Source organism: Vanellus vanellus, assembly GCF_965231255.1.
Source record: "Vanellus vanellus genome assembly, chromosome: 23".
Lineage (NCBI taxonomy): Eukaryota > Metazoa > Chordata > Aves > Charadriiformes > Charadriidae > Vanellus > Vanellus vanellus.
The window spans coordinates 1,562,303-1,577,156 of NC_138928.1; the positions used below are offsets into that span (position 1 = coordinate 1,562,303).

The window sequence follows — 14,854 nt, forward strand, 5'->3', positions numbered from 1 at the left end:
CCCCTGCCCCAGGAGGGCTGTGCCCCTTGGACGTCACTGTGGGCAAAGCGAGGGCAGCACGTTCCCGCTGGGGCTGGGAGGGGGTGCGGAGAGGAAAAGAACCGTGGGTGGGTGAGATTTATGGGTGGCTCGTTAGCTGGCTGTGGAGAGCAATGTCACGCGCGTGTAGCATGGGCAATGGGGCTGGTGGGTGTCCCCTTTGCCCACCGCTGCAGCCAGCTCTGTTCAGCCTGGAGAGATCTCCTCCATTTCTGTTGAGAGGAAGAGGAGGGCGGCAAAGAAGGGTGGGAGGAAGGATGAGGGGCTCAGCTTGCTACATTTTGCAAGGGCCTCAGTAGATCATATCCAGGTTCCTGGTTCAGGTGGCACTGAGCAAAACGAGAGCGGAGCAGAAGAGCGACATCAAGGACAAGAACAAATCCTTCCCTTGGGGCCTCATTGCAACAGAGGGGGTCTAAACACCCTCCCAGCCTCCTCAGGGTGAAGGACACCAAATTCTTTATCAGCAGTGCCTGGGGATGCTGCAACCCCCAGCTAGAGCAGAGAGGACCCCCCCCGACCCCGTGCCCATGGTCCCTTTGCACAACAGTAGCTTCGCCCCAGCTTAAGGCTGCTGTTTACCAGGCACAGGTCTCTGATTCCCACTTGCAGCTTATTTCTGCAAGAGGCTGCTTTCCTGGAACTGACGCCTTGGCCTGATCCTTGCTAAGGTGCCCAGAAACCTGACTACTGGGATGCTCATAAATTAAAAGGCATGTGAGCGATTGCTTCAGAAAAAAACATCTAGTGGATTTTTCCACTCCATGCTCTCCAGACCTTTCCCGGGGAGAGCTCACTAAAAGTGGATGCTGTTACCCTCACTGGTCCCCTGTGGGGTTACAAACACAGTCCGTGCCCTGTAGGACTGCATTAAGAGTCTGGAAAGGGCACAGTGTGCAGCGTGAGACGGTCTTGGAGGTGCTGCTTCTCCCCCGTGCTAGCAAAGCCCCAGCTAATACAGCCCGCTCCCAGCCCCTGTCTCCCAAGGCTCCCGCTGGCCAAAGTCACATGCCGAGATGCCAGGGGCATCAAGGGGGCCAGGACATCCCCACCAGAGTCCAAGGCCAGGTGTGAGCATGCCAAGGCAAGACCTGCTCTCCACCTGCCAGATGGACCACAACATCCACGCCGGAGGTATCATCGCTAAGCCCAACCACTCAATAAACCAGCCTGGCCATCAGCTGGGATAAAAATTAATCCAACAATGCCCTCTGATGGTGGAAATGATGTCTGGTGTGGACAGTGCTGTACGGGTGCTGAGCCCCCGGGAACACCTTACCCCCATGGACTTCATCTTGGGCATGGAGAGTTGGTGGCTGGGAGCAGATGAGGACAAAGTGGAGGGGTTGCAGGAGAGATGCTGCAGAGAGGGGTCAGCTATTTTAGCCATAGGCTTTGCTCTCCAGTGACACCAAGGGCGGACTGGGCTCAGATCCGCGGGTGCCCGGGCTGGATTTGCACCCAGTTTGCAGCTGCCCGCTGGGATATGCCTTTCTCAGGGCAGGGTCTGGGTCTGGCCCCATGAGCGAGCGGGCACGGGGCTGGGAGAGCTCCCGCCCTCACCCACGTGCCGGACCCGTCAGCCCCAGAGGGAGGTTGTGCTGGCGGAGGAGGCACACCGCGCTGCTGACCCCTGGTTAATGATGCGCTTAGTCAACTTGATGGATCTGTCTGGGCTCTCTGTTAATAAACAGCATCTGACCCGAGCGGTCTCAGAGCTGTAAGTAACAAGTCATCTTTCTGCACATGAGCGATCAGTAGCTAACGGGGCCAATTCCTCCACCTCCGGATAACACATCAGCATGTCCTGCCCCCGCCGTCTCATGCCATGGGGAGGGGATGCTGGTGGCAGCGCGTGGCTGGATCATTCCATCACCAGCCTGGATAAAGAAATTGTGCTTCAATGAAAAAGCATACTACAGTTTTGATGTTGCTATTTTTTTTTTCATGATCCCGAAGAAAACTTTTCCCCCTCCTCCTCCTCCTTGTTGCATTGCTTCTGCTTTAGTCATCTTCATACGTGTTTTATAAAGCTGGTCCTTTCTTTCCACGCTTAAAACCCATCTCCTCCAGCCACGGTTCGATGGGATGCTATATGAACCTGTAGCATCCCCGGCAGCTCTCTCCTCCCTCCCTCCACTCATCCAAGCCAAACCACAACAAGCAGGACAGGGTGGTTTGGGTTTTATTTATTAGGACCAAAGCCCCTCAGATGGGCTTGTTTTATTGTCACAGCTAAGGACACATTCTGAGAGGACCGTGCCATGGCAGGCTGAGGTGCAGGTCCCCCCAGAGCGCTGGCAGGGAGCGGGCAGGCCAGCAGGCAGCAGAGGCCATGACCAGGAGCATCGCCATGTGCCACACTACCGCACAGCCACTGCAGCATCCACCTGGGGTAAAGGGACGAGATCCGAGTCCTGCGAGGGCGCCGCTGCCGAGATACCAGAGGTCGGGGTGAGATGGGAAACCACATCCCAGCCCTGGCTCTAAAGCAGGACAAGCCCAGCTCAGCTCTTCCACCCCCTTCTGCTCCACAAAATTCAGGTGCGACCCTTTAACTCTGCTTTTCCACCCCACAGCCTCATTTCATGCCCCTTTATACCCACCCCCAGCCCCCGTACCTGCCCCTCGTGTGCACCCAACCCCCGGTGCCCCCAGTCTCTGAGCTCTGCCTGCAAACTGGGGCTCTGCCCGCTGTGCTGCCCACGCATCCGCCAGGCGCACCAGCCTCCCCGCTGCATCTCCTTCCTCCTGGCCATATTTACAATCCTCCCTCCACCTCGCAAAGGGGCAGGTTTCTCTCGGGCTCTGAGCTTCCCACCCCACCAGTGCATCGCCAGCCATGGGACGAGGCGGCCCTGAGCTGGGGCTCCATCAGCAGGTGACAAGGGCTAACCCAGGACACTCAACCCGCTTCCATCCCCAATGAAGCGATCCACCCTCCCTCCAGCTCGCAGCCCCAACCCACGCCTACCTTGCTCTTCATCTTGCCCTCCGGTCTGTCCTCATTTGGGCACTGCAGGAGAGCACGGGAGATATAAACCTCCCGAACCCTCTTCACCTCACTCCCCTTTTGATTTCCAAAATCGAGCCAGTGCATGACCAACCCACTTTTGTACGCACACCAACGTGCACCTACACACACCATCCCTGCGCACTCACGCTCCGAGCAATCATGCGCACCACCATCACTGCTTGCTCCTGGCCGGCTTGTCCCTGAGATCCCAGCCTGGGTGACTCCCAGGTGCTTTGTGTCCCCAGCACAATGACAAGGTCATCCTCTTGGCTGAATTCACCGTGCTGCCTGCAGGGCAGCGTGGCCAGGGCTGGCTGGGTCAGTGCTCGCTGCATCGGCTGGAAGCCCTGGCACCAGCTGCCGCAGAGCCAAGCAGCGACCCTGCGCCATGCCGGCAGCCCCGTAGATTCAGCATGGACCGAGGGTGCCGGGCGACTACCGGATTGGAGCCCTGCCTGCGTGGGAAGTAGGGCAGAGCGTGTCTTGGGGCAAGCGTGTGCTGGGAAACCACAGGAGGAGAAATAATAAAAATGACACGTGTCTAAGGACACACCGCTACTTGAAGAAGAACAGGCGTATAGAGTGGGTGGGTGGGCATGCGTCCTCCTGCACGCCGAGGAGGGTCTGCATGGCACAGGAGAGGCGTCTAGGGGGGGAGCAGAGCGGGGCACCTCCATGCGGGGTCGGGCTGGGTGCTCTGCTGAGGCAGGGAAATGTGAGCTGGAAAGTCTGGGCAGGATCCCGAGACATAAATCAGGACAACCCAGGTGCAAGTGGAGGGGTTTCGACACAGCCCCCGCACGCATGGCTCGTGGATGGCTTGGGACGCAAGTGGTGGTAAACACAGTGAGGAGCAAGTGACTGTCCCATCTTCCGCCAGCACCTCTGGTCCTTTGGCTCTACAGTTTCTGGTTTCCTCCCCACTTTTATTGGCCATGAATGAGCGAAAGTGATTTCAAGATGCTTCAAGACCATAAACCAACGAAGCCCAAAGCTCCAGCTTCACAGGGCTGCCCAGCATCCTTAGGGTCCCCCATCACCAGGATTGACACAAAACAGGGACACACCACAGCACTGTGAAAGTGAGAACAGGAAAAGGCAGGCAAGGAAACCTGTTTCTCTATCTCCTCGGCCAATCTTACCTTTCACATCAAGTTTGCAGTCTACTGAAGCTTCCCCCAAGGGGTTCACAGCTTTGCAGGTGTAGATGCCCCCATCGAAAGGGCTGGGCTTGCGGATTTCCAGGGAGCAGACGCCCTGCTCGATCATCGCTATGTATTTGGGGTCTTCCCGTATCTCCATCTGATTTTTCATCCAGATGATTTTGGGCTGGAAGGCAGCAGGATTTATTTGTTTAAAGCAGGGAGAGAAATGAGAAATCTAACAAATTCAGCCACCTCCCTCTGCCTTTGCCTTGACCCTGCCTGAAGCTGGTGGCCATGATGGCATTCACAGTCAGAAGCAATCTGAAGAGCTAAATCTCCCATTCTTGAGCCCTAACCGCTGCTCCACACTTTCTCCCCCAGTGCAGAAGAAAACAGGACATAGCTTGAATTAAGACCAGTCTCCCATCTCCATGCAGACACATCCCAAACTTGCCCCAGTTTGACTCAGAGGGCAACTGCAGCCACCTAACCTCACCCAACCCTAACCCAACACGACCAACCATCTCCCAACACCTCTAGCTACCTTGCAAAAACCCCACTGACGGCTGCCAACACACGGAGGCGATGCTGTCCATGGAGAAACCACTGACCTGGGGGAAGCCCCGGACGGAGCAGAAAAGATGTGTGTTGTAACCCCGGGTGGTGGTTCGGTCTGTCAGGGGCTGGGTGAACTTTGGAGGCTCCATCATGTCCCGTTGGGGGATCTTCTCTGGCTGGTAAGCAGTTTCTAAGAAAATAATTAATTCTAGGTTGAGGCAGAGCTCGGGTTCCTGACCAGCACGTGGTCACAGGGATTCAGCCCAAGGTACCCCAAAATACTTCTGCTCCTTCACACAACAACAGACACCATCTCAGATCAGACCCATCCTGTCTATAAATCCCTTCCCATCCAACCATGCCATGTTAGTGCCCAGCCCTTGTGGGGGACAGGGGAGATGCCAGTCTGCAGACCAACACTGCGATGTGTGCTATGTGCAGCATGTCAGATCCAGGCCAGGCACCTCTCTGGATCTCCTACTCCATCCCCAAAATTCAGTGCACAGAAACAGGAGCTGGAGGTAAACTCTGCAGTTGGCAGAGATCCCAACTCACTGTGTGCTGCCAGGGAGCGGGATGGAAACAGATGGAGGGAGAGCAGGGCTGAGCGATGCTGGTTTGGAGATTTGGTCCTGAGGTGGACCACTACAGGAGTCTCTTCCTCTGTTGGCCCTGAGCTGCAGGACCAAAGCCAGTGCTGTTCTTCACCCCTCCTGGCCCTTGCTTGGATGTCACCCCAGGGGTGTCCATGCCTTAATCCTTCCCAGAGGGCTGAACATGGCCCAAGCCTTCCCCAAAGGAGAAATGAGGTGTAGAAGGAGGGCAGGGGAACCTCTGGACCTCTGCCTTGAGGATGCACAGCCTCACCGCAGCAGGGCTTGTCCTGGGGACCAGTCCAACAGCATCACCACAACACCAAGGAAACCCCACTAACCCCAACAGGCACAGGACCCCTCTTGCCCACCACCACCCCCAACCCCTTAACCAGGGCTGTGTCCTCACTTGTCTTGTTGATGTTGGCCACCCCGGAGGTGACAGCTGCTTTCTCACTCAGCCCGCAGGCATTTTCTGCGAACACCCGGAAGGAGTACGTATTGCCAATGATGAGGTCAGAAATGGTGCAACTGGTGCGGGTGCAGCGCTCCAGTGCTGTGAACCATTTCTGGGAGGAAAAGAAAAAGAGCGGTGAGGAAAAGCAGGCTGTCCAAAGGATGGAGAAGGTGTGGGGGGAGACAGGGGTATGCAGCTCCCCCTCTCCCATCAGGGCATCCCCCGCTCTAGGGCACAGGAGGCACAGAAGTGCCCAGACTCACCCCACTCTTCTTGTCTGACTTCTGCACCATGTAGCCCTTGATCTCAGAGTTCCCGTTGTCCACCGGGGGGGTCCACTCCAGGGCCACATTAAAGCCCCACACATCCACCAGCTTCAGGTTCTGGGGTGGCCCCGGTGGCTCTGCAAATAGAAAACCTCACAGTGTGGCGTCCTAATTTGCTTCCCCCACATGGACCATCCTTTGCATCCCGTTTCTAATCTCTTCTCACCCTGTTGCAGCACACGAGGGATGAGAAGCTGTGATGGGCATGGGCTGGCAGAAACCCTGCATCGCCAACCAGAGGAGTTCACCTCCATGATTCTGGAGAAGATCCCACCAGAAGAGGGACCCCAGAGTCCCTTGTCTTGTTGCTGGCCCTATCCCATCACACCCAGAAGAGAAGCTGCCCCCAACCAAGGGCGGAGGAGAGCCCCAGAGTAACCGTGCAGGGTCCCATCCCCAGCCTTACCAATCACTCGGATGTCCAGGGTAGCCTTGTCCTCTGCTCCATTTATCCGCACGGCAAGCTCATACTTGCCCGAATCACTGCGCTGCGCCTGGCGGATGTAGAAGATGGTGTCCTTCTCCGTGTTGCGGATATTGATGCGGCTGGTGTCCAGGGGCTGGTCACCCTTGGTCCAGATCACCTCGGGCTGCGGCTTTCCCTGGAGCAACCCACACAGGCAGCTTAGGAGCCACTCAAGCACACAGTTCCAACTGGTCCTGCTGGGAAGGACGGGTGGGCAAAGCCACCTTGCTTTGCCCAGGCAGCAGTGGCCTGGATATGGCCTCTCCCATCCAGCAGTCCTTAGGGAAGAAACTACAGACTATCCCTGCCAGCTCCACCAATGGGAAGCCATCAGGCTCCAGACATGATTCCGGAACATGTTGGTCCCCCAAAGTCCTCATGGAGCAAGCCCAGCTTTACTTGCCCAGGGCTTTGCAGGCAGAGCTGTGCTCTTGTTGCCCAGGCACTGAGCCCAGGTCCCAGCCTAAAAGCCGGGGTTTGAATTCAGTATCCAGGGCCAATTCACGCCTGGAGCATGGCCAGCGCAGGGGCAGCTCTCTGCCTTTTGCTTCTCCCAGTGTGTTTTAGGGCTGGTTTTCTCCATCCCAGATTCCGTGGTGGAGATGCTTTAGGGGTGTACCAGACAGTATGTGATAGATCAGCTGAGGAGAAGACCACCAGCTTGGCCCACCAGTGCCAGCATAGCTTCCTCCATCTCATATCTCTGGGTCTGCCTTGCTCCAAAGGGAGTCGCTCTCCCCAAGGAGACCCCCATTGTTGTGCTGCGGAGTTCTGCAGTACTTGGCTGCCAGGTTCGGCCAGGAGCATGAGCTGATCAGGGCTCGTGGGCTGAGACAGCAGCAATAGCTAGCCCATGACCTAGTGTGTTTGGGGTTGTCCCATTGCCAACACCATCAATAAAGTCATAGCAGGAGAAAAATGGGAGCTAGGCAGGAATGGGAGAGGGATTCCCAACCCATCTCCCACCATCAGCCCATGAGACATGGGGATCGGGACAAGTCAGCCCATGGCTGGCCCCAGGCATGTCATAGTTGCTAGAAAAGTCACTGAAGCTAATCTGCAGTGGAAAAGTCTGAGGGAGTAAATTCCAAATCACCCACCTACCTGGAAAGGGACCATAATGTTCACGGCATCCCCAACATGCTTGACATAAGTCTGCCGCAGGTGACGGGGCATGCGGATCCTCGGGAGCTCTGGGGACCAGAAAACCATGCCATGGGTCCAGGGAAATCACAGCCCCCAACTGGCTGACCCACCCCATGCACCCCCCTGCTTGGCCATCAAAAAATCCCACCCAGAAACACGGTCACCTCTTCCTTCTCATCTCCTGGACGGTGCTTGTTTCCCTGCAGGGCGATGCCAGCCTACCCCATTGCCTGCACCCCAAAATTATATTGATCCTTGAAATGCCAGAACACAATGGCACCACCCCGATGGACCATTCACCCCCTTTATTATAGCCAGGCCATGGAGACCAACATGGGCTTAACCAGTAGAGCCACAGCACAGTCTACATGGTGGCAATGCAGAGGACAGCATCTCCCAGTTAGGGATTGTTTCTCCCCCCACTCAGAAAGCAGACTTTCCAGAAGCACAAAACCCAACTTCCAGCAAGGACAAGGCTCAGCAGACCTCCACCTTCACCGTGCACTCAAGGCCATCGAGAGACCAAGGTGGTACAGTTACTCACAGCAGAGCTGTGAAAGCCCAGGCTTAAAACGAAGGCTAACGTCCCCAAGGGAACATAACAAAGACAAGCAAAAAGCCCACTGGAGAATGCTGATGGAGCGTGTGTCTCCTTCCCGGGGTGAAAATAGCAGCTGTGTAACCCTACCGGCTTGGTGCCACTCGGTGATCCTTCTGGAGAGGCGTTGGGTTTACGTGAGCCCCTCATAAAAGAGCTGTGTGTCCCTGTCCGGATTAAACGTGCCGGAGCTTAGCTCTGGGGATGGAGCACGACCAGAATTAAACTGGGACTGAACGATGCTTAAACAGCTGTGAGCGTGAAACGCTGGCGGTGGGCTGGGAGATGCCCGGCGGTCTCAGATGGCCCCGCCGACAGCTGAGATGGCCTCTGCTCCGCTCGTGATGCTATTCACCCCGGGGATCCACGCATCCATGCTGCCACTTGGGCTCATCAGTCTCAGAGGGGCAGAGAAACCTGACCTCGAGGGAGGAATGTTAATTCATGGGTGTTCTCCCCAGCTCACGCGTGCCTTGCTCAGTCGGAGAGGGCTGGCTGAGGTCGGTGGCCCAGGTGGCACGCTGTCGCGGGTAGGAAGGCATTTTTCCTGCCCCAGCTCCTTGCGAAACGCAACTCCCACACCGAATCTTCATCTGGTTTCTCCTCGTCTCTCTCCACTTCCCAAACCCACTCATCCCACCTGTTTTTAAACTCTCTGCCGTCTGTATTGCTGCTATTTAAAATGCCTTGTGATTCTATAAATGAACCAAGTGAGAGGTACAAAATGAGGTCCCAAATAAAATGTGAAGACCGGAAGGTAACAGATGGGGCAGAGAGGAGCAGATTCGTGAGCCTGACAGGCACCAGTGCTGCTGGGGTGGACACAGGGTGGCAGAGGGACGTTGAGGGCTAATTTGTTCCTCAGCAAAGCCAGGCAGTGCGCACAGGGCTGTGTTTCAAACGAAATAGGAACGTAGGCAAGTGCCATTTGCTGATGAAGAGTTTCAGCTAGCAAAAAGAAAAGAGAGAAGTAAAAAAAAAAAACAAACCAAAACAAACCACTAGCGTGGAGCAAGAGCAAGTTGTGTTGGGGGTCTTTCAGCTCTTTGGGTTGGGAGAGAGCTCAGGCAGCAGGGACAGGGGGGTTTGACCTGGTGGGTGCAGCATGGGACTAGAAGTGGGAAACAAGAGCTGTGTATTTGGCATCTCGTGCCAGTCCCCCATGCCTCAGTTTCCCCGGTACCACAGGTATGGTGGGATGTCTTTGAGATCTGGAGGTGAACATGGCAGCAGACACCAACCACTAAACCACATTCACCTCCTCCGAGCAGATGGAGAGGACAGACCCTGCAGTACCCTTTCCAGATGCTGATAGCCTTCTCCAAGCCTTTTCCTATGAAAAGCTGATGGTTCCTGGAATAAGTTTTCACAGAATCACAGAATGGTGGGGGTTCAAAGGGCCCTCTGGAGCTCCCCCAGTGCCACCCCCCGCCAGAGCAGGGGCATCTCCAGCAGTGGCACAGGACACGGCCAGGCGGGTTTGGAATGGCTCCAGAGGGGGAGACTCCCCCCCTCTCTGGGCAGCTGTGCCAGTGCTCTGCCGCCCGCACAGGAGAGAAGTCCCTCCTCAGGTTGAGATGGAACTGCCCATGGTCACGTTTGTGCCCGTTCCCTCCTGTCCTGTCACTGGGCACCACTGAACACAGACTGTTCCCATCCCCGGCACCCGCCCTCGAAGGATTGATAAGCGTTGATAAGATCCCCCCTCAGTCTTCTCTTCTCCAGACTGAAAGGCCCCACGGCCCTCAGCCTCTCCTCGTAAGAAAGATGCTCCGGTCCCCTCATCATCTCCGTAGCCCTTTGCTGGACCCTCTCCAGCAGTTCCCTGTCCTTCCTGACCCGGGGAGCCCCGAACTGGACACAGCGCTCCAGATGTGGCCTCCCCGGGGCAGAGCAGAGGGGGAGGATGCCCTCCCTTTTGTTGTTATTATTATTATTATTATTATTATTATTATTATTATTATTATTATTATTACTATTATTATTATTATTATTATAGCTAATTTTAAGCAGCTGAAAAATCTGGTGTGTTCTTTGAGTAACAGGAAAACTTCTGCATTAATAACTCCTTGTAAAGGGAAAATAAGTCTATATTTGCTGTTTGATATGCGAAAACCAGCCTTGCGATCATGTATCAGCCTCAGCACATTCGCAGCATTCCCGGGAGGAATGCGAGTCTTGCTAAGCATGGGAGCGAGCTGTTCATTAGCGAGTTCAGCATGATTAAACTTCCCATGCTCCAGACTACCAGCTCTTGACTTTCCTGAGCTAAATAAACAAAGCTGTCCGATGCGTATGTGATGGCATATTAGAGATGGAAGCATGGCCAGGGAGAGGAGATGTGCCAAAAGTGAGACTGTTTCTGAGCCCTTGCAAAGAACCGGGAAAATGTGGCTCTGCGTTTCGAGTCCTTCACCCCCGAAGCCTCACCGTCGGCAAGAACAGCGTCTTGAGGTCGGGACGCTACTCCAAGCCCACCCCAAGGGAATCGGACAAAATTATTGAGAATAACATCTCGGTCAAAGGCTGGATTGCGCCGTGTGAGAGGGCAGAGGCTGCTCGGGCCGTGGGGGTGGACTGGGATTGCTTTGTACTGCTGACAAAGCACAGGGGGATTACGCATGGCGGGAGCTCTACTTACGGAGGATCTCTCTGATGAGGACTGGCTGCTCCAAAGTAGCCGGGACACTGGCACCGCTGGCGCTGACAGCCTTCACCCGTACATGGATCTTGTCACCGGAGCCGAGGTCCCGGATTGTGTACCGGGTGGAAAGAAAAGGCTCCTCGTTCGCAGCTTTCCAGTCTGTACCTACAATGAATGGCACAGAGCACTTCAGGCGTGCGACAGACAGATGGACACCCACCCCCCGAACAGCAGGATCAAGCCACCGGGGGTGAAACCCAGAGGCGAAGAACCCCTTTCTTGCAAAGGCTGAATGATTTGGGGCACCAAAGAAGGTATCTTAGAGGGAAGGTTGGCCACGCCACCCTGCCAAGGAGTGTGGGGTGAAAAACGGTGGCTCAGCTGTTGAGCAGGAGGTTGTTTGCAAGTAAAAAAAGGCATTAGGGGAACAAACATGGTCCCTGTTGACCTTCCAGGTGCATTTCTGGAAGTAGTTAAGATCCTCTGCCAGTCTGCTTCTCTTACTGCCCGCAGGACAACTCATCGGGGCTCACCATGTTCCCCAACGGATCCTCCACATCGGGCAAGGTCTGCTTATCACCCGCCACCAGCCTGCCAGACCTCTCCAACTGCTCTTCCTGCATGGAAGGGGCACCTCAAACTCTACAGCCAAGATGCAGAAGTCCTCTCACATCAGCCAGCTAACACAGCCTTGCAACGTGCTGAGCCTCTTCAGAGGTTTCTCAGTTAGAAAACAGACTACCTCAGTCACCAAAGGGCTGGATGTCCCAGATGGGCAACTAGAGCAACACACAGGCACCAGGGTTTGCTAAGTCACCATGTGCACCTACCACAGGAAGATTTTCCTGTCAAATGCCATCAGACCAGCCAAACCCCACCAGTTCCTCTTTCCCTTCACTACTGGTATTACTCAAACCAGCCCTCACTCAAATCTCACCATATTTTAGCCAACCAGCAACTTGTACCAGCCCAAATACAGTAGTCACGGAGCCCATGTGGTTATCACTGAATGACTAGACCTCTTCTGTCACTCAGCCAAGCCCAAAGCAAGCTAGGAAAGCATCCAAAACTATGACCTTTGGCTGGCTGTCAGCCAGCACCTTCCAGGAATGGCTGCATCTTTCCTTGTCCCATGCAAGGGCCTCCTCATGCATCCCGTCCAACCACGGTTCCCTCCCCAATCCCCAGCCCAAGAATGAAAGCCCCCCACAGCCAAGCATGCGTTGATTGTGCCTGCCACAAGCTAAACAGCCAAGGGTCATAGATCACGTTTCCCAAGGCCCAGAGATCAGCTGGGTCTCCCAAACCACTCCAACCTCAGGTAGCAGCCAGCCTACCAGCCCCAGCCGCCCCTTGTAGATCCCCCCAGCCACACAGGTCATTCACTCTCACCCCAAAGCCAACAGGGCTTCAAAAGAGTGCCCAAAACACAAGTCTTATCCGCCTACCCCATTCCAATGACCAACAATGCAACTGGAGAACCACAGATAATTGTCGTCACCCACCAACCAACCTCCATCCACTGTGGCCATCCTCCTTCCAGGCATATTGAGCCCTGTCTCGCTTGGGCAGGGCTTGCCTTCTGATGCATACCAACCCATCTTGCGCTGCCCAGGACCTTCTTCATCAACCCACCTTATCCCATTTCCTTCCACACTTCCTTTTGGGCAAACATGGGACCTCCTCCCGAGGTCTTGCATCACCATCCCAACCCCAGGTTTCTGCAGAGCTGGAGTTCATCGGAGACCATCCTCAGTGGGTATGCTGGTCTCTCCTCCACCCTCTATCTGGACACGGCAGTAACATTAAACCCAGTCCAGCCCACCCTCTGGCTAAAGACATCACTACTATCTGAAGCCAATGGGAAGAGTCTCTCCTCCATGGGGAAAAAAAAAAAAAAAAAAAAAAGACCATTTTAAATGAACCCGTTTGGGTAAAGAAAGGGAAATGGTGCCCTGGAAAAACACCCTGCCGGGTTCTGGCCAGCTCCATCCCATGCCTCCACGGCAACACACCAGTTCTCCATGCTTACGAGGCAGGAAAGCCCAAGCCTACTTCCATCTTTGCAGATCTCCACCACGTATCCATCCAGGCCCGACCGGCCTGTCTGCTCCGGGGCTTTCCAGGTCAGCGTAACCGAGTTTTCACTCACTTCTTCCACGGTCAAGGACAAGGGGGAGCTGGGTGGCTCTGTAACAAACCCGCAGTGATGAGGACAAGCTCTTGAGTACCGGGGCTGTTGGAGGGCAATCACCCAGCCTCCGTGTTGGTCTTCAGCCCTCCCATCCTCTTAATCCCCCAGCCCTATCCCACTCCAAAAATACCCTTGATGACTTCATCCCTCCGTCCCTTCACCCCGGCACCCCCACATGCCCCCTCCCAGCCTTGCATATCTCCCCTCCCCACTGCAGTGTCCCATCCTGTTCTCACCTGCCTTTGGTTTCTCAGGCTTAGGTTCAGGTGCTGGGGCTTGCGGTTCAGCTGGGGGACCTTCTTCAGAGGATGGAGTCGCTTCTGCTGTGGGGATGGGAGCAGGCTCATCTGTGGGGGCTGTGGGCTGCTCCGCAGCAGGGGGATGCTCAGGGACCGGGGGCTCTTCAGCAGCTGGGGCTGGTGCTGGTTCCTCCTTTGGGGCCGGCGCTGTCTTTTTCTCCGGAGCCATCGGAGCCGGGTCTGCGGCTGCAGGTGCGGTTTTGCCCGTCATCGTTTTAAAGCCTGGGGGCTGGGGAAGAGGATGTTTTGGGGTCTGTGCTCTGGTATCTCCGCTCTGTTTTGGGGTCTCCGCTCCAGACCAAAGGTCTCTCCTCCAGATCTGGGATCTCGACTCCGAAGCTGGGGTCCCTGCTCTGGACCAGGCGTCTCCACGCTGGACGGACAGTCTCTGCTCCGGGACGGGGGGAACCAGGTCACTGAGCCAGAACAGGGGCTGGGAGATTTTTATAGGCTTCAGCTGGCACTTGTCACCTCCCTGCAAACCAATCTGCCTGCGCAGGCGGGGGCCGCCAGGAATAGCCACCCGGGACCTGCACATTCAGCAGCACGCCCCTACCCCCTCCTATGGGACTGCAGCATATGGTCCTGGCTCCCCACCCCCCCCGCCATCCCCCCCGGGCTCGCACGGGACTGGGCAGGCTAGGGCCAGGTCACCTTTCTTTGGGGACATGGCTCCTGTCCCCAACACCAACACACCTCTAGCTAAGGGCTTTCCAACCCCCCCATTGCCACCTCCTCAGCCACCCCCTGTCCCTCCAAGTCCTCCCCCTTGCCTCCCCGTTGACCCAGCACCCCCATGCCTTCCCCCAGCCCCTGCATTAACACCACACACCTCCCTCCACCCCAATACTCCCTGTTGTTCCTGCACTGACCCTCCAACCCACCTGCTCCCCCCATGTCCTCCCATAGTCTCTACTGTAGCCCCAGCCCCCTCTGCTCCCCCAGCCTCCTCCTCAATCCCAGAATCGCTGAGGTTGGAAGGCAACTCTTGGGATCACCTGGACCAACACAGCTGCCCGTACCCCCTGACCCGCATTCCATCCACCCGGAGAAGATTGATCACTGGCCAGCCCTATGCCATGTCCTCCAGCCTCTGTCCTGCCCATACGACCGGGACCTTGTCTGTGGAGTTTGGTCACCTCAGGACTCGTGACCAACCACCCTTCTGTTATTCCCCAAACTCAGATTTCCCCCAAAGCCCACCACTGACCCAGAAAAGCCCCATTAGTCCTATAGGATATAACCCCACTCACCCCCTGCCTGTCCTTTTTACCCTCTCTTGCCATGCTATGCATGAGATGCTACTAAAAATGTCTCCATAACCTATGGTCTATTTCCTTAACCTTCCTCAAATTCGGGTTGTAGAGCGTCTG

The 14,854-nt window shown here is 55.8% G+C and overlaps 1 protein-coding gene across 1 annotated transcript; it reads right to left on the reverse strand.

The window, feature by feature from the left end:
• Positions 1–2,217: 2,217 nt before the first annotated feature.
• MYBPH (myosin binding protein H) lies at positions 2,218–13,880 on the reverse strand. Its single transcript, XM_082494361.1, has 11 exons — positions 13,419–13,880; positions 13,044–13,178; positions 10,986–11,153; positions 7,705–7,793; positions 6,541–6,736; positions 6,072–6,211; positions 5,761–5,920; positions 4,812–4,948; positions 4,198–4,384; positions 3,014–3,055; positions 2,218–2,470 (listed from the first exon to the last, which is right to left on the reverse strand). The coding sequence occupies exons 1-10, from the start codon at positions 13,690–13,692 to the stop codon at positions 3,045–3,047; spliced, it is 1,497 nt and encodes a 498-aa protein (XP_082350487.1). The 5' UTR covers positions 13,693–13,880; the 3' UTR covers positions 2,218–2,470; positions 3,014–3,044.
• Between the last annotated feature and the right edge of the window lie 974 nt (positions 13,881–14,854).

Coding starts and splice junctions, on each gene's coding strand:
- MYBPH (XM_082494361.1), bottom strand. CDS start 13,692: ATGACGGGCAAAACCGCACCTGCAGCCGCAGACCCGGCTCCGATGGCT. Junction 11,154..13,043: donor GGAGATCTGCAAAGATGGAA/GTAGGCTTGGGC, acceptor CATTCATTGTAG/GTACAGACTGGAAAGCTGCG. Junction 4,949..5,760: donor GGCCAACATCAACAAGACAA/GTGAGGACACAG, acceptor TTATTTTCTTAG/AAACTGCTTACCAGCCAGAG.